The 24,548-nt window shown below is 48.0% G+C and overlaps 1 protein-coding gene across 3 annotated transcripts in view; it reads left to right on the forward strand.

Annotated features, from left to right (window-relative positions):
• LOC115456712 (P2X purinoceptor 1-like) overlaps positions 1 to 24,548 on the forward strand; it is a 218,197-nt gene that overhangs the window by 56,189 nt on the left and 137,460 nt on the right. For all 3 annotated transcript variants that reach the window (XM_030185967.1, XM_030185966.1, XM_030185968.1), the window contains exons 5-6: positions 6,924 to 6,996; positions 19,036 to 19,132. In XM_030185967.1, the coding sequence (XP_030041827.1) occupies positions 6,924 to 6,996; positions 19,036 to 19,132 (170 nt within the window). The remainder of the gene's footprint in view (positions 1 to 6,923; positions 6,997 to 19,035; positions 19,133 to 24,548) is intronic.

Here is a 24,548-nt window from a genome sequence, read left to right on the forward strand (position 1 = left end):
GAGATGGGCGTCCTCAGCCAATAATGGAAAAAAGAAGGGGGTCCCTGACGAGCATTTGGCCAACTTTACTTGGTCCATTTTTTTTCACGACCAAGCCTCGAAAAGGTGCCCGAACTGACCAGATGACCACCGGAGGGAATCAGGGATGACCTCCCCTTACTCCCCCAGTGGTCACCAACCCCCTCCCACCCTAAAATAAAAAATTTTAAACATTTTTTCCAGCCTCAAATGTCATACCCAGCTCCATCACAGCAGTATGCAGGTCCCTGGAGCAGTTTTTAGTGGGTGCAGTGCACTTCAGGCAGGCAGACCCAGGCCCATCCCCCTCCCTAACTGTTACACTTGTAGTGGTAAATGTTGAGCCCTCCAAAAACCCCCAAAACCCACTGTACCCACGTATAGGTGTCCCCCTTCACCCCTTAGGTCTATGGTAGTGGTGTACAGTTGTGCGGATTAGGTTTGGGGGGGGGGGGGGTTGGAGGGCTCAGCACACAAGGTAAGGGAGCTATGCAGCTGGGAGCAATTTGTGAAGTCCACTGTAGTGCCCCCTAGGGTGCCCGGTTGGTTTCCTGGCATGTGAGGGGGACCAGTGCACTACGAATTATGGCTCCTCCCATGACCAAATAGCTTGGATTTGGTCGTTTCTGAGAGGTTCCCAGAGTTTTTATTTATATTCTCTGAGGACAAGCAGGCTGCTTGTTCTCACTGATGGGAAACTTCACTAGCAAAGGCCTTTGCTAGTCCTCGAGCGCCGATGCGCACCGCGCATGCGCGGCCGTCTTCCCACCCGAACCGGCTTGTGTTCATCAGTCTTCTTTTGTCCGCGCTCGGGACGGTCGTGTTTTGCGCCGTTTCGTGCCCCTCAAAGCTGACCCTCGCGCGTCTTCGCGATTTTCATTTAAAAAAAAAAAAGAGAGACCTTTCGGTCTTTGTCCCTTCCCGTGTGTCCAGTTTGTTTCCCTGGCGTAAGTTTCCTTTCGCTTTCGGGGTAGGCCTTTTTCGTGGCCTCGGTATGGGTTTTTTCTCTCTCCCTGTTTTTTGGTGCCCTTCGTCGCCATTACGAATTTTGATTTCGCCGGCGTGATTTTTCCGCCCATGTCATCGAACTCTCCCAGCGGCTTCAAGAAGTGCACCCAGTGCGCCCAGGTAATCTCGCTCACTGATAGGCACGCTTCGTGTCTTCAGTGTCTGGGGGCTGGGCACCGCCTGCAGGCCTATAGTCTTTGTGCTCTTTTACAGAAGAGGACTCAGGTAGCGAGATTGGCCCAGTGGAACGTGTTGTTCTTGGGCTCTTCGTCGACAACAGCACCGGAGGCATCGAGTGCATCGACGTCGACAGCATCGAAGTCTTCGACCTCGGCATCAACTGCATCGACGGCATCGAGGTTTCGACCCTCTGCATCGTCGGTACCGAGACATCGGAAGGCTGCGTCGGCGTCGGTGGTACCGGGACCTCCGCTGTTGCTGATGTCGTCGGACGGTGGTGCTTCGACTGGAGTGCAGGTGAGGGCTGTCCATTCCCCTGCTGGTGGCGGTGAGCCTTCGGGTGGGTCTCCTCCTGCCCTGAGGGCTCCTGCGGTACAGCCCCCCCGAGACCGACCTTCTTTGGCCTTGGCCCCGAGGAAGCGACGGCTGGATTCTACGTCCTCCTCTTCGGTACCGGGAAGCTCCGGTGACATGCTTCGTTTGAAGAAATCAAAGAAGCATCGACACCGGTCTCCTTCCCGCATCAGTACCGAGAGCTCTGGGTCACCGAGGGAGTCGGCACCCAGTAGGCATCGGCACCGGGAGGATCGCTCACCCTCTGTTCAGGAGGTGTCGATGCGCTCCACCTTGGACAGCCCGGAACCGCCTCCACGCCCGGAACAGACTCTGACCTCGACGCCTGCATCGGCTTCCATGTCTTTCTCCACAGCCGCTCTGCACGAGAGTCTCCGGGCCATTCTCCCAGAGATCCTGGGAGACCTGTTGCGCCCTCCCCCTCCGGTACCAGGGGTGCCTGCGCCACCGGTACCGTCGAGTGAGGCGCCGGTGGCCCTTTGCCCGGGGTGAGGTCTCCGACATCGGTACCGCTTGCGGTACGGCTGCCGCCACCTCCCAGGAAGACTCCCCGACGACGTCAGTGGAGGGAGCTTCGCCGGTGCTGCCGAGGGAGTCTACCTTTCGACGCTCCCACCGTGGCCGTGTTTCCATGGAGTCAAGTCGGGCACGGCTTCAGACACAGGTTCATGAACTTGTGTCTGATAACGATGGTGAGGCCTCGAGGGAGGAGGAGGAGGACATCAGATATTTCTCTGACGAGGAGTCTGATGGCCTTCCTTCTGACCCCACTCCCTCCCCTGAAAGGCAGCTTTCTCCTCCCGAGAGTCTGTCTTTCGCGGCCTTTGTCCGGGAGATGTCTACGGCCATCCCCTTCCCGGTGGTTGTGGAGGATGAGCCCAGGGCTGAAATGTTTGAGCTCTTGGACTATCCTTCTCCACCTAAGGAAGCGTCCACAGTACCCATGCATCATGTCCTAAAAAAGACATTGTTGGCGAACTGGACCAAGCCTCTAACTAATCCCCACATTCCCAAGAAGATCGAATCCCAGTATCGGATCCATGGGGACCCAGAGCTGATGCGCACTCAGTTGCCTCACGACTCTGGTATGGTGGATCTGGCCCTAAAGAAGGCTAAGAGTTCTAGGGAGCATGCTTCGGCGCCCCCGGGCAAGGACTGTAGAACCTTAGACTCCTTTGGGAGGAAGGCCTACCATTCTTCAATGCTCGTGGCCAAGATTCAGTCCTACCAGCTCTACACGAGCATTCACATGCGGAACAATGTGCGGCAGTTGGCGGGCTTGGTGGACAAGCTCCCTTCTGAGCAAGCCAAGCCGTTTCAGGAGGTGGTCAGGCAGCTGAAGGCGTGCAGAAAATTCCTGGCCAGAGGGGTATATGATACCTTTGATGTTGCGTCCAGGGCCGCTGCTCAAGGTGTGGTGATGCGCAGACTCTCATGGCTGCGTGCCTCCGACCTGGAGAATAGAATCCAGCAGTGGATTGTGGACTCTCCTTGCCGAGCGGACAACATTTTTGGAGAAAAAGTCGAACAGGTGGTAGAGCAGCTCCACCAGCAGGATAACGTTTTCAACAAATTCTCCCGCCGGCAGCCTTCAGCATCTACCTCTTCAGGTAGACGTTTTTATGGGGGAAGGAGGACTGTTCCCTACTTACAATCCTCCCTCTCGACAGCCTGCGGCCCAGGCTAAGCCCCAGCGCGCTCGCTCTCGTCAGCAGCGTGCGCCTCAGCAAGGCCCCACAGCTCCCCAGCAAAAGCAGGGGGCGAGCTTTTGACTGGCTCCAGAAGAGCATAGCCGATGTCAAAGTGTCTGTGCCGGGCGATCTGCCGGTCGGGGGGAGGTTGAAAGTTTTTCACCAAAGGTGGCCTCTCATAACCTCCGACCAGTGGGTCCTCCAAATAGTCCGGCAAGGATACACCCTCAATTTGGCCTCGAAACCTCCAAATTGCCCACCGGGAGCTCAATCCTTCAGCTTCCAGCACAAGCAGGTACTTGCAGAGGAACTCTCCGCCCTTCTCAGCGCCAATGCGGTCGAGCCCGTGCCATCCGGGCAAGAAGGGCTGGGATTCTATTCCAGGTACTTCCTTGTGGAAAAGAAAACAGGGGGGATGCGTCCCATCCTAGACCTAAGGGCCCTGAACAAATATCTGGTCAAGGAAAAGTTCAGGATGCTTTCCCTGGGCACCCTTCTTCCCATGATTCAGCAAAACGATTGGCTATGCTCTCTGGACTTAAAGGATGCTTATACACACATCCCGATACTGCCAGCCCACAGACAGTATCTTCGATTTCGTCTGGGATCATGTCACTTCCAGTACTGTGTGCTACCCTTTGGGCTCGCCTTTGCGCCCAGAGTGTTCACGAAGTGCCTAGCTGTGGTAGCAGCAGCGCTTCGCAGGCTCGGAGTGCACGTGTTCCCTAATCTCGACGATTGGCTGGTAAAGAACACTTCCGAGGCAGGAGCTCTACAGTCCATGCAGATGACTATTCGACTCCTGGAGCTACTAGGGTTTGTGATAAATTACCCAAAGTCCCACCTTCTCCCAGTACAGAGACTCGAATTCATAGGAGCTCTGCTGGATTCTCGGACGGCTCGGGCCTATCTCCCAGAGACGAGGGCCAACAATCTGCTGTCCCTCGTCTCCCGGGTGCGAACGTCCCAGCAGATCACAGCTCGGCAGATGTTGTGATTGCTTGGCCACATGGTCTCCACAGTCCATGTGACTCCCATGGCATGCCTTCACATGAGATCTGCTCAATGGACCCTAGCTTCCCAGTGGTTTCAGGCTGCTGGGGATCTAGAGGACATGATCCACCTGTCCACGAGTTTTCTCAAATCCCTGTATTGGTGGACGATTTGGACCAATTTGACTCTGGGACGCCCCTTCCAAATTCCTCAGCCACAAAAGATGCTGACTACGGATGCGTCTCTCCTGAGGTGGGGAGCTCGTGTCGATGGACTTCACACCCAAGGAAGCTTGTCCCTCCAGGAACGCGATCTGCAGATCAATCTCCTGGAGTTACGAGCGATCTGGAATGCTCTGAAGGCTTTCAGAGCTCGGCTGTCCTATCAAATTATCCAAATTCAGACAGACAACCAGGTTGCCATGTATTACATCAACAAGCAGGGGGGCACCAGATCTCGCCCCCTGTGTCAGGAAGCCGTCAGCATGTGGCTCTGGGCTCGCCGTTACGGCATGTGGCTCCAAGCCACATATCTGGCAGGCGTAAACAAGAGTCTGGCTGACAGGTTGAGCAGGATTATGCAACCTCACGAGTGGTCGCTCAACTCCAGAGTGGTGCGCCAGATCTTCCAAGTGTGGGGCACCCCCTTGGTAGATCTCTTCGCATCTGAAGCCAACCACAAGGTCCCTCAGTTCTGTTCCAGACTTCAGGCCCACGGTCGACTGGCATCGGATGCCTTCCTCCTGGATTGGGGGGGGGGGGGGGTCTACTGTATGCTTATCCTCCCATACCTCTGGTGGGGAAGACTTTGTTGAAACTCAAACAAGACCGGGGCACCATGATTCTGATTGCTCCCTTTTGGCCGCGTCAGATCTGGTTCCCTCTCCTTCTGGAGTTGTCCTCCGAAGAACCGTGGAGATTGGAGTGTTTTCCGACCCTCATCACACAGGACGAAGGGGCGCTTCTGCATCCCAACCTCCAGTCTCTGGCTCTCACGGCCTGAATGTTGAGAGCGTAGACTTTGCTTCTTTGGGTCTGTCGGAGGGTGTCTCCCGTGTCTTGCTTGCTTCCAGGAAAGATTTCACTAAAAGGAGTTACTTCTTTTTATGGAGGAGGTTTACCATCTGGTGTGACAGCAAGGCCTTAGATCCTCGCTCCTGTCCTACACAGACCCTGCTTGAATACCTTCTGCACTTGTCTGAGTCTGGTCTCAAGACCAACTCTGTAAGAGTTCACCTTAGCGCAATTAGTGCATACCATTACCGTGTGGAAGGCAAGCCGATCTCAGGACAGCCTTTAGTTGTTCACTTCATGAGAGGTTTGTTTTTGTCAAAGCCCCCCGTCAAACCTCCTACAGTGTCATGGGATCTCAATGTCGTTCTCACCCAGCTGATGAAACCGCCTTTTGAGCCACTGAACTCCTGCCATCTGAAGTACTTGACCTGGAAGGTCATTTTCTTGGTGGCAGTTACTTCAGTTCGTAGAGTCAGTGAGCTTCAGGCCCTGGTAGCCCAGGCCCCTTACACCAAATTTCATCATAACAGAGTAGTCCTCCGCACTCACCCTAAGTTCTTGCCGAAGGTAGTGTCGGAGTTCCATCTGAACCAGTCAACAGTCTTGCCAACATTCTTTCCCCGTCCTCATTCCTGCCCTGCTGAACGTCAGCTGCACACATTGGACTGCAAAAGAGCATTGGCCTTCTATCTGGAGCGGACACAGCCCAACAGACAGTCCGCCCAATTGTTTGTTTCTTTTGATCCCAACAGGAGGGGAGTGGCTGTGGGGAAACGCACCATCTCTAATTGGCTAGCAGATTGCATTTCCTTCACTTACGCCCAGGCTGGGCTGGCTCTTGAGGGTCATGTCACGGCTCACAATGTTAGAGCCATGGCAGCGTCAGTGGCCCACTTGAAGTCAGCCACTATTGAAGAGATTTGCAAAGCTGCGACATGGTCATCTGTCCACACATTCACATCTCATTACTGCCTGCAGCAGGATACCCGACGCGACAGTCGGTTCGGGCAGTCAGTGCTTCAGAATCTGTTCGGGGTTTAGAATCTAACTCCACCCCCCTAGGCCCATGTTTTATTCTGTTCCAGGCTACACTCTCAGTTAGTTGGATAAGTTGTTAGGTCAATCTCAGTTATGTCCTCGCTGTTGCGAGGCCCAATTGACCATGTTTGTTGTTTTGAGTGAGCCTGGGGGCTAGGGATACCCCATCAGTGAGAACAAGCAGCCTGCTTGTCCTCAGAGAAAGCGAATGCTACATACCTGTAGAAGGTATTCTCCGAGGACAGCAGGCTGATTGTTCTCACAAACCCGCCCGCCTCCCCTTTGGAGTTGTGTCTTCCCTTGTTTTTGTCTTGCTACATACGGGACTGACGAACACGAGCTGGTTCGGGCGGGAAGATGGCCGCGCATGCGCGGTGCGCATCGGCGCGCGAGGACTAGCAAAGGCCTTTGCTAGTGAAGTTTCTGATTGGAGGGGCTGCCGTGGACGTCACCCATCAGTGTGAACAATCAGCCTGCTGTCCTCGGAGAATACCTTCTACAGGTATGTAGCATTCACTTTTCATGCATATGGGGTTCTGGATGGATTACAATAAAGTATAAATAATAATTAAACAAAAACATAGTTGCTGTGTGCATGGTGACATTTTCGCTTTACTTATTGTTTCAGCTCCCAGATGCAGCAGGGCACTGTTCCTCTGACAGTGACTGTAGACAGGGAGAATTCACAAAACGTGGGCAAGGTAAGGAGAAAATGAAATCTACAATTAGTTGAATTCAGAATGTATATGGGTAGGACAGGCTCCTACCTGGATAAGTCCTGCTGACTGGCTCATACCCATATTTTCAGTAGCACTTACCTGAATAGTGCTGCTGAAAATACAGGCAGACTGCCATGGCACTATTTGGCCAGTGCTGGGATGATCCAGGAAGGAGTCAGAAGATAACCAGTTTGTGGAAATATTCAGACTGCAAACCGAGTAATTGTCTAGATAAAATTAGGACAGCAAAAATGCTTTATCTAGTTACCTAGCTAGGTACCCTGAATGGCATTCAAAATTGTCTATGTTTGATAGAAAGTTGCATTTCTTCTTATAAACTAAAGTTGAATAGAGACAAAACTAAATTCTTATGATTAGACTCCAGCAACAATCCACTGAGATGCCATTATTGTAAGGAATCAATTCTCCTTTGATGTCTCCTCTAGAATTCTTGGGGTTGAGGTTGATAGCTCTCTTACTATGAAGAACCAAGTGGACTTAGTAGTAAAAAAAAATCTTTCTTTTCTTATCATCATAATAGATCAGTCCAGTCTAATGGGTTAAGTTCATCTCCCAGCAGGTGGAGACAGAGAAAACTAGTTCATGCAATTCACCCCTTAAAGGTATTGTGCAGCCTGGAATGTTCAGTATTTTCTCTGTCTCCAAGCAGATGCTTGATGGTGTATTCAGCTCCTCTAATGTGCTTTTCAGCCAGCTCCTGACCCAGTTCCAACTTTGTCAGTTGAGCAGGGGGTTTCCTCTTAGGGGATATTAGCACCTTTAATTTCTTTTTCATAGTAACATAGTAACATAGTAGATGACGGCAGAAAAAGACCTGCATGGTCCATCCAGTCTGCCCAAGACAAACTCATATGTGTATACCTTACCTTGAATTGAATTTGTACCTGTCCTTTTCAGGGAACAGACCATATAAGTCTGCCCAGCAGTATTTCCTGCCTCCCAACCACCAGTCCCGCCTCCCAGCACTGGCTCTGGTACAGACCGTATAAGTCTGCCCTCCCCTATCCTCGCTTCCCAACCACCACCCCCTCTTTCCCCCACCTGCTCCGCCACCCAATTTCAGCTAAGCTTCTGAGGATCCATTTCTTCTGCACAGGATTCCTCTATGCATATCCCACGCATGTTTGAACTCCGTTACCGTTTTCATCTCCACCACCTCCCGCGGGAGGGCATTCCAAGCGTTCACCACCCTCTCTGTGAAAAAATACTTCCTGACATCTTTCCTGAGTCTGCCCCCCTTCAATCTCATTTCATGTCCTCTCGTTCTACTGCCTTCCCATCTCCGGAAAAGATTCGTTTGCGGATTAATACCATTCAAATATTTGAACGTCTGTATCATATCACCCCTGTTCCTCCTTTCCTCCAGGGTGTACATGTTCAGGTCAGCAAGCCTCTCTTCATACGTCTTGGAACGTAAATCCCATACCATCCTCGTAGCTTTTCTTTGCACCGCTTCCATTTTTTTAACATCCTTCGCAAGATACGGCCTCCAAAACTGAACACAATACTCCAGGTGGGGCCTCACCAACGTCTTATACAGGGGCATTAAAACCTCCTTTCTTCTGCTGGTCACTCCTCTCTCTATACAGCCTAGCAATCTTCTAGCTACGGCCACCGCCTTGTCGCACTGTTTCGTCGCCTTCAGGTCCTCAGATACTATCACCCCAGCTGTGGATGGTGCTGGGTCCCTTCCTCCTTCACTCTCTCACTAGCAGTTTCTGAGGAGTTTTAGGAGGTTATGGACAAACTACAAGTGGGTATATAAACTTAAGATTTTTTTCTCATGGAAAGTATGTCTCTTCACTGGGCTCCTCTTAGCATGTAAGTACTGTCACCTGTCTTTATTACCGTTCGGTTTTCAACAGCTGCAGAGACAGCACGAGCTTGGTATGTGCACTTAGCCTTGTAGCTGCTCAGGGTTTTGTTTTGCCTGTTTTCTGAGGACCTCATTGACTTTGTGGAGCCTTAGAGGGGCATAATCGAAAGGAATGCCCAAGTTTTGTTGAGGACGTTCTTGCAAAACATCCCAATGGAGGGGCGGGGAAACCCGTATTATCGAAACAAGATGGACGTACATCTTTCGTTTCGATAATCGTTCGGGGATGCCCAAATCTTGAAATTTAGGTCTTCCTTAGAGACTAGACTTGGTCATTTCTGATTTTCGGCAGTAATGGAAACCAAGGACGCCCATCTCAGAAACGACCAAATGCAAGCCCTTTGGTCATGGGAGGAGCCAGCATTTCTAGTGCACTGGTCTTCCTGACATGCCAGGACACCCTAGCGGGCACTGCAGTAGACTTCATAAAATGCTCCCAGGAACATAGCTCCCTTACCTTGTGTGCTCAGCCCCCCAACCCCCCCCCTAAAACCCACTACCCACAACTGTACACCACTACCATAGCGCTTACAGGTGAAGGGGGCACCTAGATGTGGGTACAGGGGTTTGTGGTGGGTTTTGGAGGGCTTGCTGTTTCCTCCACAAACATAACAGGTAGGGAGGGGGATGGGCCTGGGTCCGCCTGCCTGAAGTGCATTGCACCCACTCAAACTGCTCCAGGGACCTGCATACTGCTGTGATGGAGCTGAGTATGACATCTGAGGCTGGCAAAAAATATTTTTAAAGATGATTTTTGAGGGTGGGAGGGGGTTAGTGACCACTGGGGGAGTAAGGGGAGGTCATCCCCGATTCCCTCCGGTGGTCATCTGGTCATTTCAGCCGCCTTTTTGTGCCTTGGTCGTAAGAAAAACAGGACCAGGTAAAGTCGTCCAAGTGCTCGTCAGGGACGCCCTTTTTTTTCCCTTATGGGTTGAAGACGTCCATGTGTTAGGCACTCCCAAGTCCCGCCTTCGCTATGCCTCCGATATGCCCCCTTGAACTTTGGTCATCCCTGCGACGGAAAGCAGTTGGGGACGTCCAAAATCGGCTTTCGATTATACCGATTTGGACGACCCTGTGAGAAGGACGCCCATCTTCCGATTTGTGTCGAAAGATGGGCGTACTTCTCTTTCGAAAATGAGCCTGTTAGTGTTCTAACTCTAAGCGTTGGGGACATTCGGGCTTCATTTTTTCTTCCCGTTCTGCTCTCATGCAGCTGTTATGGGAGCTCTGTTGCTTACCAGCTCTGTTTCCTTCCCTGTACAGTTGAGGGCTCTGGATGCATTCTCTGCCTTTGGCTCCTTTTTAGATGATCCATGTTTAGATTGATGCTAATTTGCTCACTGTATCACTATCCTGCCTTGTTCTGGGTCATGTTTTATGGTGTTTGAGACGCTCCCAGAGCAGGCTGATTTTTTAAATTAATTCTGGCCTAACAAATTGCTTTGTTTTTGTCACCTTGTCTGTGTCCAGATTTGAATTGTTTTTTTCTTTCAAATTGGTCACTTACATATGTGGCTGCACAGATTCCCTACAAGCCTGTGCTGCATCATTGTGAGGGATTTGAATCTTCTCATTATATGTTTTTATTATATTTCTGTCTCTGGGATATGGCCACCACACTTGTCGAGTTGTAGAACTCTCTGGCATTCGTCACTGAGTTTACATCTGGACATTTGATATGGCTATGGTTCTGCCTACATAGCTAGCAGCAGTTCTATCATGCCTTAACTCTTTTCTTATTATGGACAAAGCAGAAGCCTTAGAGATTTCTTATTTTAGTGCTTTATAGCCTATGGTCTTTCAGTGCTTGTAGCTTGTGGTCTTATATTGCTTGTGGTTTTGTTTTTTTATAGACCGTAGTTGTTATTGACCTACTGTGCTGCTCTGCTCTGTTTACTGCTGTTGTGGGCTGTTATCTTCTGATGCACTTTGCCAACACTTCTTCTTCGGTGCAGCCTTCTGCATCTCTCTATTCCATATTCACTCAGCTGGTATACCTATGTGCCTACTTTTCTGCTTATGAGGCATTTCTGCCTTTTAACTTTTCAAGTTTCAAGTTTATTAAGCTACTAGGAAAAAATGTCCGTTTCTGAGCGGAATGAAATGGGCGCTAGCAAGGGGCCCCCTCCCTCCGTCCCTCGAAGCTACTTGCCTTGTTCGCTGTGGGCCGTTTCGGCCCTCGAGTGTCAATAGCTCCGCTCTCGACGTCATGACGTTTTGACGCGAGGGCGGTGCAGACACTCCAGGGCACACCAGATATCTCGGGCGCCTCAACTTCCGTGGAGGCTTCAGAACGTTGGGGTTGCCTTTTATATATATAGATGCTTAATGGCTCTTTCTGTTGTCACAGCAAGACTTCCTTGCATCCATAAGACTTTTGCATCTGATGGTGCTGCTTGGCTTGGTCTCTGCATGGGAACCACAGTTCCATCTAAGCATGTGGATCTTAGCTCTGTCTCCAAATGTAGCCCTTAGTCCTTAGCCCTGACTCTGAATATGGATCTTCTCAGCTGTAACTGTAGAGTGCAATGATGAGCACAGCTCTGTACCTAAATGGAGAACACACACCTCTTCTCTGCATATACAGGGATTTCCTTTGCTACACGTAGGTCAGAGCACAGCTCCATCTCTCAATGTTGAACACTGCTCCAGCTCTGAATATCGAACACTGCTCCAGCTCTGAATGTCGAGCACAGCTCCAGGTCTGAAAATTGAACACTGCTCCATCTCTGAATGTCGAGCACAGCTCCATCTCTGAATGTCGAGCACAGCTCCATCTCTGAACGTTGAGCTCAGAACCATCTTTGCATGTAGAACATGGTTCCATCTCTAGAGGTCTTGCACAGAATCATCTCTAGCTGTACGGCACTGTATCTTTGGAAACAGAACGCTCTTCCATCTCTGGGTGTAAATGCACCTCCTTCTCTCAATGTAAAGCTCATTTCCATCTGAGTGTAGACCACACTCATCTCTGGTTGTTAAGCATACTTTTATCTCTGGATGTTGAGCACAATACCATCTCTGGCTGCAAAGTTCAGTTCCATCTCTGGAGGTAGTGCACATTCTCTTCTCTGGATATAAATCACACACCGTTCTGTGGAGTTGAAGCATTGATTCATTTCTGGATATGGAATGCAAATCCATCTCTGATTGGGTTTACCTTCTTTCCAGTGTACAGAGCCTTCCCTGTCTGTAGACCATAGTACCTTCTCTGGCTCTAGAACATAGCTTCGTTTCATGGTACTCTTCACTGGCATGGATCTCCAGTTCATCATGGTGGAACTCATATCTATCCCTGAGTCTCAGGTACAGCTACCTTCAGAGAATGACACATGATTCCATTTCTGGGTCTAGAGCATGATTTCAACTCTGAATTTGCCGATCAGTTCCATATCGGAGTGTGGTCTCCATTTCCATCTTGGTACATGGCGCGCGTCTCCTTCTTGAGCTGTGCAGAATGGCTCCATCTCCACATGTACATCTCATAATGTGAATCTCAGCTGAATGGAGGGCACACTTTCTCTGAATGGGGTACATTGGAACACAGCTCCATTTTTCACCGTGGGCCACACTCCATATTTTATTGTAAGGCACAACTCTGTCTCTGTTGTTGTGACACAGATTTTTCTGTCTGTGGAATATGGTTCCATTCACATTGCAAGCTTGCTCTTTATCCACCTGAGTAGTGCCACCCTATATTGACCATGGGACAAGCTCAGTCTGTGTCTGCATGGCTATCTGTCCTTCGATGCCAGCTTCACAGGTCTTTTTTGTTTCCTGAGTGCAGCATCTTCCTTCTTGCAGAAGGCTATTGTTCCTTGCTTGTAGTGTTTTTTGGTATTCCTCTTGCTATACTCTGCTGCTTCTTGCATATTGGAGCAGGGTATCTTGGCCATAGGAATCTGGCTCTATATCTGTCAAGCTCAGTTTGGTTCTATCGTTCTCCGTTAGTGCAGATTTTTACCATTCAATCTATGCTGGTTGAAGCTTCTGCACTGGTTCTGCTATAGTTGTGCCTTGTATCTTTCTGGTAGCATTGACTGCCTCGACTGTAGTTACATTTTCTAATTCTTGCTATGTTGTTTGGCATTGGTTCGATTGTACTCATCCTCTTGGGGTAGTTAAGGTATTTTGCTTCCTTCTCAGATGGTCTAGGATCCCTTCAGGATCTCTTATGTCTGGCCCTTGGTGCCAGGGGATGACGCCTGCCTAGTTTTCATTGAGCTTATTCAGTATGTACCTCTTGGCAAGGGGATTTTCCATTTCAATGGGAGACCACAAAAATAAAGTATTTGGGAGTGGAGGTACTGATGGATTTGACAAAACTGTATAGTAAGAATGTCTTGCCTTTGTTAGAAGATACTAGAGAGAGACTGCACCTCTGGCATTCATACCCACTTTCCTTATGGGACACTTATTTAATATGATTCAGGTGCCCCGATGGATTTATATATTTCAACTTTTACCCATATATTATTTTGGTACAGAGGAGAAAAATTTACAGAAAATCCTACAATCATATGCCTTTTAAGGTGATTCAAACACCAAGAGAACATGGGGGTATGGGCTTACTAAATATTAAATATCTTATGATAGCCTGTGAAATGAGACATATTAACGACTGGTCTCGAAATACTCATTATTTTTCCCTGACATCTTTAGAAACTGAATTGTTCCCCAAGGTGCATTTTACTCAGATACTCCATATATCTCTTACCTATCTATATATGTTTCATCTTTGCTTATACCCTTCACTGTCAATTAAAATGTTCTATTACGTATTGTGTTGACATTGTAAGTAGTATACTATCCAGCTTATTTTTGAAAGAGAAAGATGCCCATATTTCGAACCAAATCGGGAGATGGGCGTCTTTCTCCCATGGGCGCCCAAATCGATATAATCGAAAGCTGATTTTGGGCATCTTCAACTGCAATCTGTCGCGGAAATGGGCAAAGTTGACGGGGCGTGTCAGAGGCGTGGTGAAGACAGGACTGGGGCATGTTTATCGGCTGAGGAGAGATGGGCGCCCTCGGCCAATAATATAAAAAAGAAAGGTGTTTTTAGCACGAATTTGGGTCACTTTTTGGACCCTTTTTCTTTCCACGAACAAGTCCCAAAAAAGTGCCCTAAATGACCAGATGACCACCGGAGGGAATTGGGGATGACCACCCCTGACTCCCCCAGTGGTCACTAACCCCCTCCCACCAAAAAAAAACCAACTAACTTTAACAACTTTTTTTCCAGCCTGTATGCCAGCCTCAAATGCCATACCCAGCTCCATCACAGCAGTATGCAGGTCCCTGGAGCAGTTGTTAGTGGGTGCAGTGGACGTCAGCCAGGTGGACCCAGGCCCACCCCCCCCCCCCCCCACCTGTTTCACTTGTAGTGGTAAATGGGAGCGCTCCAAACCGCCCCCAAAACCTACTGTACCCACATCTAGGTGCCCTCCTTCAGCCATAAGTGCTATGGTACTGGTGTAGAGTTGTGGGGAGTGGGTTTTGGGGGGATTTGGGGGGCTCAGCACCCAAGGGAAGGGAGCTATGGACTTGGGAAGTATTTTACTTTTTTTTAATTGTTACAAGTGCCCCCTAGGGTGCCCGGTTGGTGTCCTGGCATGTGAGGGGGACCAGTGCACTACGAAACCTGGCCTCTCCCATGACCAAATGCATCGGATTTGTTCGTTTTTGAGCTGGGCGCCTTCGGTTTCCATTATCGCTGAAAAACGAAACCGCCCAGCTCAAATCTGCACAAATCCGATGCATTTGCCCGGCACAAACCGTATTATCGAAAAAAAAGATGGACGCCCATTTTTTTTCGAAAATACGGTCTGTCCTGCCCCTTCACGTACCCGTTCTCGGAGATAGATGCCCATGGAGATGGGCGTTCGCGTTCGATTATGCCCCTCCACCCCATACTTTGTATTGTTATTTGAATATTTTACAGCTGTAATTGCCTTTTGCTCATGTTTGATTTATTCTTACTGTACACCACTTTGAGTGAATTCCTTTAAAAAGGTGGTAGATAAATTCTAATAAATAAATAAAATAATCGGGGAGCTTACCCTAGGGAGCATTAACCAAATATCCCATTCTGAAGGCTAGTTGTGAGGTTTAGAAGTGGGTCTGCTGACAACATCATTTTTCCTCATGGGTAACCCCTTATCTTTCTTTATGTGACAACCCTGCCTTCCCACCAGGGGTGTGACATAATATATTTACTCTTTGGGCAAACAAAGGCTTAAATTTTAATTTCAGGTATTAGATGATGAGGGCAAATTTAAATCATTTATAGAATTACAGAACAATTTACACTGTCACCCATACACCATTTTGCATATATGCAACTCAAACATTATATCTCTTCATTAACATGGACAGACCTCAAAGAGGATGTGAGAGAGACCATAACAGATGCTTATACATTGGGATCACAACTTCAAGTGCCCCTGACTTACCATCATAGATTTCTTAAAGATTCAACGCCTGACTTGGATTATGCAGCATTAACACAGAACTGGACTCAAGATCTAGATTGTACTATCGCAGGAGACTGCTTAAAGTCTTATTTACAACAAATAAAAGACTAATCACATAATGAGTTAGATCAAGAAATGTTTCATAAATTTTTACTTAGATTATACATAGTACCGACCAGAGCATACAAAGCTGGTTTGAGTTCACACTCTAAATGCCCCCCAGATCCACCTAAATATCAACACATCTATCCCAGTGCGTTTGGGAGGGAGGAGAAGGGGGGTTGCAGATATAAAATATTGGTGCATGTTAAGAATATTGTATTATATCATCACAGAAAATGTTGGATTTCTGTATATTTTCTTTGTTACTAATAAACAGATATAAATATAAATTTAAAGATGCTTAAAAACGCTATATTTTCAAAGCACATAGACTTACAAAGTTACATGAAGGCACATTTTCGATATGACGTCTGTTAGACGTTTTGCAAAAAAACATCCAAAATCTGAATAGGAAAGAAGTTCATTTTCAAAAAAGAAAAACGTCTATCTTTTGTTTTCAAAAATACTGTTTCTAACAAGGTTTTATGCTTTGGATGTTTTGTGTCAAACTAAAGAAAAAACACTCAGTTCTCTGTAACAGCTTTACAGCAAAGAAACACCACCTGCTGGCCAAATAGGAGAAATACACTTCAGGACATAATTAAACAGGAAAATATCTAATACATTTTACAGGCTTAAAACTCACTATTTCCACAACAAGAGTGGATTACTGTAATGCACTCTACACTGGTCTAACTACAAAGGGTCTGCACCAGCTCCAATTGATTTGGAATGCTGCAGCAAGAGTAATAGAAGTTTGCAAGTGACGTGACCACATCACAACATTTTTGCAAAATCTTCACTGGCTACCAGTGCAATGCAGGGCTAAATTTAATACTCTTATGTCTGATCTTCAAGGCCCTTAAGGGAAATGGCCCCAAGTACTTGAAGAACAGGTTCACCCTCCACACACCTCCAAGGACACTAAGGTTCTCCCTAACCACACCCTCTCCAAAAGACATTGCACGATGTGATACCCGTACGTGAGCCTTCTCTGGAGTAGCCCCCACACTCTGGAATACACTCCCTGAAAGCAGTGGCGTTCCTGGGGGGGCTGACACCCGGGGCGGATCGCCGATGCGCCCCACCCCCCGGGTGCAGCGCCCCCCCCCCCGGTGAAAGAACACCACGGGTGCAGCGCGATCCCCCGGCAAAAGAACACCCCCCCGGGTGCACGCCGCTGGGGGGGGGGGTGCCGCGTGCCTGTCGGCTCTTCGTTTTCATGCTCCCTCTGCCCCGGAACAGGTGCGCGGCACCCCCCCCCCCCCCAGCGGCGTGCACCCGGGGCGGACCACCCCCCCCCCCCCCCCCCACCCTTGGTACGCCACTGCCTGAAAGGCTCCGCTTAACACAAAACTATCTCTACTTCAGGAAGCAGGTGAAAGCTTGGCTCTTCAACCAAGCCTTTAATGGAGGAAGCAACTAACTTAGTAGTCTCACACACACGCACAAGGAGTGGCACCGGCTGCCCATACTATAGCAGGATATGTTTATCCACTCCTATCCTAGCTGAGATATTTAATCACCTCTCTGACCTCATGTGCAACTTTCTTTAAATTAGTCCCCTTATTTTCTACCTCCTCTTACTCTCTTACCTATCTATATGTTCCATCTTTGTTTATACCCTAGGCTGTCTATTAAAATGTTTTATTACATATTGTGTTGACATTGTAAGTAGTGGTAAATATTAGAAAGATTACAATAGGAAACCAGTGGTCCCTATTTTGAATATTAAGTAGTATACTATACCATACTTTGTCTTGCTATTTGAATATTTTTACTACTGTAATTGTCTATTGCTTATGTTTGACTTATTCTTGTTGTACACTGCCTTGAGTGAATTCCTTCAAAAAGACAGTAAATAGATCCTAATAAATAAATATGTGTATATCTAGGTTATAGAATACCCTTGCAGTAACAAATATTTATCATTTATTTATTTATTGGGACTTATTAACTGCCTTTATGAAGAGATTCCCCCAAGGTGGTATAATTGTGTTTTTGTACTGGTATGCTGAGTTACTCTTGCATGTCTCAGAAATAAGGAAATTAAAAAAATAATAAATTGCATCCATTCTTATGGAAGATATTCAATCTCAATTTCAGGGGCAATAAATTTCTTACTAATTTATGAATATGTAGCGATGATACAATAAAAAAAATAGGGACAACACCTCCAGTTCCCAATCATAGAAAAGCTATTTAAACAATTGAAACCTCAAATCTCCTAGTTGGGGAATTCATTCAGAATATTTTACCCAATCCTATCATTAGTTTCCGTAATGGAGGAAAAAAAGAACCAGTGGGAAAAACTCCCTAACGGAGAAAAACAGTTGGTTCTAAAAAGAAAAATGCCCCCAGAATTACATAAAAGAAGGAACTGAGAGTAGATGTGCTTTAATGTGTACAAAACTCTAATTATAAAAAACGTTCTGACAAAAGTCAAGAGCCAGCAGGCCTGCCTAAAATTCAAACATAGTGGCCACAATGTCCAAATAGCAGCACAGTGACCTTGGAGATCTGTTTTAATTGTTTATATAGCTTTTCTATGATTATTTATAAGTACGTAAACATTGCCATACTGGAACAGACTGAAGGTCCATCAAGCCCAGCACCCTGTTTCCAACAGTGGACAATCCAGGTCACAAGTACCTGGCAAGATCCCCAAAAAGTACAATACATTTTATGCTGCTTTTCCTAGAAATTAGCAGTGGATTTTCCCCAAGTCCATTTTAGTAACGGTCTATGCTCACACTTTTTTCAGTAGTAGCGTTCAGGTACACTGGGTATTTTTTGTCCCTGGAGTGCTTGCAGTCTAATTGTGTATCTGAGGCAATGGAGGGTTAAGTGACTTGCCCAATATCACAAAGAGCAGTGGTGGGATTTGAACTGCCCACCTCTGGATGGCAAGATTGGTGCTGTAACCACTAGGCTACTCCTTCACTCAGTTTGGGTGCTGGTGATGGATGGTGTCTTTATAAACAAACTTATTGATATTATAGTATGTAGTGATGATACACATTTATGACTATCTCTGGGAAAAGGTGACTAAAGTCACCAGAAACAAAACCAAATAGGTTTTAATGATTTCTGATAGAGCAAACAATTTGTAATACAACAGTCCAAACTCTATTCTTTAAGGTGAAAAAAATAAAAAAGTTACAGAAGTTCAAACATGTAACTTTTTCAGAGTGCTTATGGACGTGAATAATTGGCCATTCACAACATTTTGGATCCACTAGTTTAGTCATCTTTTCACAGAGATGTTCACATTTTAATTGCATTTTCTTGCAGGCAGCAGGGTAGCTAAGCTTAATGAATGCCACAAACCATCAATAAATATCACTACTGTTATCAAGCAAAGTCAAATGTAGAAATTTTGTTGGCATATATGGTTTTACTTTAAAAGTACTGCTTAAGTTGCCAACTGCATGACTTATACTGCACTACCCTTGTGCTCTGATAATTTGTTTAGCATTTGTTGGTGTTTTCCTTAAACTTAAAGTTATCCTGTGATAAACTCTGTTCTCTGTTTTTCCAAAGGTGTTATGACTGGAAAATGTATCAACTTTAGCAACACTATCAAGACGTGTGAGATTTTCTCATGGTGCCCTGTAGAAATTGACTATATAATTCCCAAGTAAGGATATTTTTTTCCATTTTATCTGTATCCTCTTGATTAATGAAATTATCTTTCTTATTTCTGTATTTAGTATAGTTGTGCTCTGAGAAGAATATGCTTTTGCCTGTCTAGAAATTTTAGCAGCATTGCAGGAAAATATTTGGAGCCCAATATTCAGTGCGACTGAACCAGGTAGGAGATGCTCCTACCCACTTAAGTGGCACTAACCAAGACATACCTGGATTTTCAGCAGCACTGCTTGTAAATGAAGTAAATCTCCATTCTCCTTCTCGTTGTCATCGGGCCTTCACTCACTGGGTCCCGCCCTCGCAGAAATAGGAAGTTACCTCAGAGGAGGGCGGGACCCAGTGAGTGAAGACCGGCGATGAGGAGGAGAAGGAGAATGGAGATTTACTTCGTTTACAAGCAGGGCAGACGCGAGGCGCTGCCTGCCACGCCGCTTCACACCTTTTTCTTTAAAGGCAGGTGGCAGGAGACGAGGGCTGTCCTCTCTGGACGAAGCTGATGGTCGGGTCGGGGTTTCAGATGGGAGAGGGGGGTTTCAGATGACAGCGCCAGCGGAGCACCCCCCCCCCACCCAGCGTTCGCATCATTTCAAAACCCTACCCGTCTCTAGCTTTCCCTCTCTTCGTGAGTTCGTTAGGCCTCAGAGTCCCGCCTTCTGACATCATTTCCTTGAGGGCGGGACTCTGAGGGAACGAACTCATGAAGAGAGGGAAAGCTAGAGACGGGCATGGTTTTGAAATGATGTGAACGCTGCGACCAAGGTAAATTAAACATTTAAACCCCCAAGTGGTATGGCGGCGCAGCACAGCAGCGGCGCCCTTGAAGGCAGGTGCCTCCCTGCGGTGCTTACCCCGCTTACCATGTTGGCACAGCCCTGCTTTCCAAGGTGATGCCCCCCTTCCTGGTTAAAGTCTCCACTGTGCACCAAAGGAGCACACAAAGGAATTGTGCTCTTTTGCGTGCTCCTGTGCTGTTCTTTTGCATATGTTAAATCTGGGATTGTTGTGGTACACCTCTTTACCTATTTGCTCCTAAAGTTATGCCCTTTTTCTTCAGTTCTGGTGTTATTTGGGTTGCGAGCCTCTCCACAAAACACATCCCCTCCAACTACATTCAGTCTCATCTTTGCTCCCTGCTTTACACTTTGGAAGCTGACCAAGGTTGTGAACACCCTCCCCGTGTCACATCAGGTGAATCTCCTAAATGTTCGCTCACTTAGGTCAAAATGTTCTCTTGTGTTAGATGTTTCCCACTCTCAGTATACTTCTGTTTTAGCATTATGTGAATCCTGGTTGAAGGAGAGAGAGGCCCTTTATCTGACTCAAACATATCCTCTAACTTGTAATTTTTTCTTTTGCCATAGGCAAGCTAGTTTCAATAGTGGAATAGTGTTTTTTGCACTCTCCCATTGCAAGCCAAAGCTTCTACTCTCTCATAGCTCTATTTTTCTGGACTAGCCCCGCCTCCCACCCACTAGCCCCGCCTCCCACCACTGCCTCCACTAAGCTTCTGAAGATCCTTTCCTTCTGAACAGGATCCCTTTATGTTTATCCCATGCATTTTTTAATTCTGTTACCTTTTTCATCTCCACCACCTCCCGTGAGAGAGCATTCCAAGTATCCACCGCCCTTTCCATGAAAAAATACTTCCTGACATCAGGGCCGTGCCTAGGGTCTCTGGCGCCCCCCTGCAGACTATCAGTTGGCGCTCCCCCCCCCCCCCCCCCCCCCGGTGAAAATGATCGCTCACCACTTGCCACACTGACAGGAATTGTCAGCAATATTCTTAGAAAGAAATTGCTATACATTGCAAAATAAGATAGCAGATGTAAATTCTCAAAGTGGACATATTCCAAACACTAAAATGAAAATAAAATGATTTTTTTTCTACCTTTGTTGTCTGGTGACTTTCTTTTTCTGATCATGCTGGCCCAGTATCTGATTCTGCAGCTATCTGTCCTCTTAACTCCGTTTCCAGGGCATCCTTTCCATTTATTTCTTTCCTTTCCTCCTTTCTTCTTCATTTCTGGTCCTCAGCTTCTGCCTATTTTCTTCATCCATGTGCAGTTTTTCTCCTCTCTTCCTTTTCCCTCATTTCATCTCCTTCATCTCTCTTCCCTCCCCTTTATGTCCAGCAATTTCTCCTCTCTCCCTGAGCCCTGCCCTGCAATCCATATCCATCCATGCCCATCTGTCCCCTGCCCCCTCCATTCATCCCTATCCAGCAATTCCCCTCTCTCCCTGAGCCCTGCCCTCCCAATCCATGCCCATCCATGCTCCTCTGTCCCCTGCTCCCTCCATTCATCCCTATCCAGCAATTCCCCTCTCTCTCTGAGCCCTGCCCTGCAATCCATATCCATCCATGCCCATCTGTCCCCTGCCCCCTCCATTCATCCCTATCCAGCAATTCCCCTCTCTCCCTGAGCCCTGCCCTGCAATCCATATCCATCCATGCTCATCTGTCCCCTGTCCCCTCCATTTATCCCTATCCAGCAATTCCCCTCTCTCCCTGAGCCCTACCCTCCCATCCATCCATGCCCATCAGTCCCTTGCCCCCTCCATTCATCCCTGACCCTATCCAGCAATTCCCCTCTCTCCCTTCCATGAACCCTGCCCTCGCATGCTCCTCTCTCCCCTGCCCTCCCGCTCCCATGTCCCAACTGCCCGCCCTCTTCTCCCCCCTTCCAACATCCCTTTCCTTTTTTTTCTTTTAAATTTACCTCAATCCGGCAGCGCAGGCGCAGCATCAGTGAAGGAGGCGGCGCTCCCCCGACGTGTCTAGCCTTCCCTTTGCTCATGTTCCGCCTTCTTCTGACGTCAAGGAAATGACGTCAGAAGAAGGCGGTACATGAGCGAAGGGGAAGGTTAGACAGTAGACACGTCTGGAGCGCCGCCGCCTCCACTGATGCTGCGCTGCCGGACGGAGGTAAAATTAAAAGGAAAAAAAAAGGAAAGGGATCTTCTTGCTGCGGGAGTGGGAGGGCGAGGTAAGCATGGTGTGGTGGTGCCCCCAAAGGACGGCACCCCCCTGCCATGCTTACCCCGCTTACCGTATTGGCACGGCCCTGCCTGACATTACTCCTGAGTCTGCCCCCCTTCAACCTCAATTCATGTCCTCTAGTTCTACCGCCTTCCCATCTCCGGAAAAGATTCATTTGTGGATTAATACCTTTCAAATATTTGAACGTCTGTATCGTGTCACCCCCGTTTCTCCTTTCCTCCAAGGTATACATGTTAAGTCTCTCGTACGGTTTGCAGTGCAAATCCCATACCATTTTTATAGCTTTTCTTTGCACTGCTTCCAATCTTTTTACATCTTTAGCAAGATACAGCCTCCAAAATTAAACACAATATTCCAAATGGGGCCTCACCAATGACTTGTAGAGGGGCATCAACATCTCCTTTCTTCTGCTGGTTATACCCCTCTTTATGCAGCCTAGCATCCTTCTGGCCATGGCCATCGCCTTGTCACATTGTTTCTTCACCTTTAGATCCTCAGACACCAACACCCCAAGGTCTCTCTTCTGAGTTGAGCTTACTAATCTCTCCCCTCCTATCTGGTATCTCTCTTTCGGGTTTCTGCACCCCAAGTAAATCACTCTACACTTCTTGGCATTAAATTTTAACTATAATTCACAATTAATACCAGAATTCAAAATAAGGTAAAATTATGTATAATCATACCTGATAATTTTCTTTCCATTAATCATAGCTGATCAATCCATAGACTGGTGGGTTGTGTCCATCTACCAGCAGGTGGAGATAGAGAGCAAACTTTTGCCTCCCTATATGTGGTCATGTGCTGCCGGAAACTCCTCAGTATGTCGATATCAAAGCTCCATCCGCAGGACTCAGCACTTAGAGAATTACACCCACGAAGGGACACTCTGCCCAGCTCACCACCGCCGAAACGGGGGAGGGGAATTAACCCAGCTCATCCCCACACAAGTGGGGGAGGGGAATCCGTCCAGCTCATCCCCGCGGAGCGGGGGAGGGACACCACACCCGCCGATGCGGGGGGATCTGGCTTATCCTGCAACCGCAACCGCGGGAGGAGCTGACTGACCCTAACACCGCCGAAGCGGGAGGGGTACAAAGCTGCCCTACAGCCGCACGAAGCGGGAGGGAGTGCCGGCAGAATTTATGTCTCAATCCAGCCCCGTAAAACGGGGGGGAGAGGAATGCAGCAGCTCACTGTAACACAAACTCGTCTCAACTCTTGAAGAATCCAAGTGAAAAAACTTGAACACGAAGTCTTTCTGAAGTAACTGAAGACTAAACTTGAACCTGAAATGCAACCAGAATAAAAACAGTACAGATATCTGGGAGGGGCTATGGATTGATCAGCTATGATTAATGGAAAGAAAATTATCAGGTATGATTATACATAATTTTACCTTCCATATCATCAAGCTGATCAATCCATAGACTGGTGGGATGTACCGAAGCAGTACTCACCCAGGGCGGGACATTGAAATCCCTGACCTCAACACTGAAGCTCCAAACCGGGCCTCCGCCCGTGCAGCCACCGTCAAACGGTAATGCTTGGAGAATGTATGAGCCGAAGCCCAATTTGCCGCCTTGCATATCTCTTCCAAGGAGACGGATCCGGCCTCTGCCATCGAGGCCGCCTGAGCTCTCGTGGAGTGAGCCTTCAGCTGGATAGGCGGCACCTTCCTTGCGGCCACATAAGCCGCTGCAATGGCTTCCTTGACCCATCTTGCCACTGTAGGCTTAGCAGCCTGCAGACTCTTACGAGGACCTGCAAACAGGACAAACAGATGATCCGATTTCCGGAAATCATTGGTCACTTCCAAGTATCTGATGATGACTCGCCTCACATCCAGATATTTAAGAGCAGAGTACTCCTCTGGGTAGTCCTCCCTACGAAAGGGAGGGAGACAGAGCTGCTGATTCACATGGAAGCGAGAAACAATCTTGGGCAGAAAGGAAGGCACTGTGCGAATAGTCACTCCTGCCTCAGTGAACTGCAGAAAAGGCTCTCGACATGAGAGCGCCTGGAGCTCGGAAACTCTTCTGGTTGAAGTGATAGCCACCAAAAAGACTGCTTTCCACGTCAGGTCTTTCAGAGATGCCCTTGACAAGGGTTCAAAAGGCGGCTTCTGCAACGCTCTTAGCACCAGGTTGAGATTCCACGCAGGCACCACTGTGCAGAGGAGGGCGCAGGTGATTAACTCCCTTGAGAAAGCGCACCACATCTGGCTGCGAAGCCAGGGAAGCACCCTTCAGGCGGCCCCTGAAGCAAGCCAGAGCCGCTACCTGGACTTTAAGGGAACTGAGCGACAGGTCTTTCTCCAGACCTTCTTGCAGGAACGCCAACACTGAAGAAATTGGAGCAGTGAAGGGAGAAAGTGAGCCTGCTTCACACCACGCTGCAAAGATACGCC

The sequence above is a fragment of the Microcaecilia unicolor genome, chromosome 13 (genome assembly GCF_901765095.1).
Source record: "Microcaecilia unicolor chromosome 13, aMicUni1.1, whole genome shotgun sequence".
Classification (NCBI taxonomy): domain Eukaryota; kingdom Metazoa; phylum Chordata; class Amphibia; order Gymnophiona; family Siphonopidae; genus Microcaecilia; species Microcaecilia unicolor.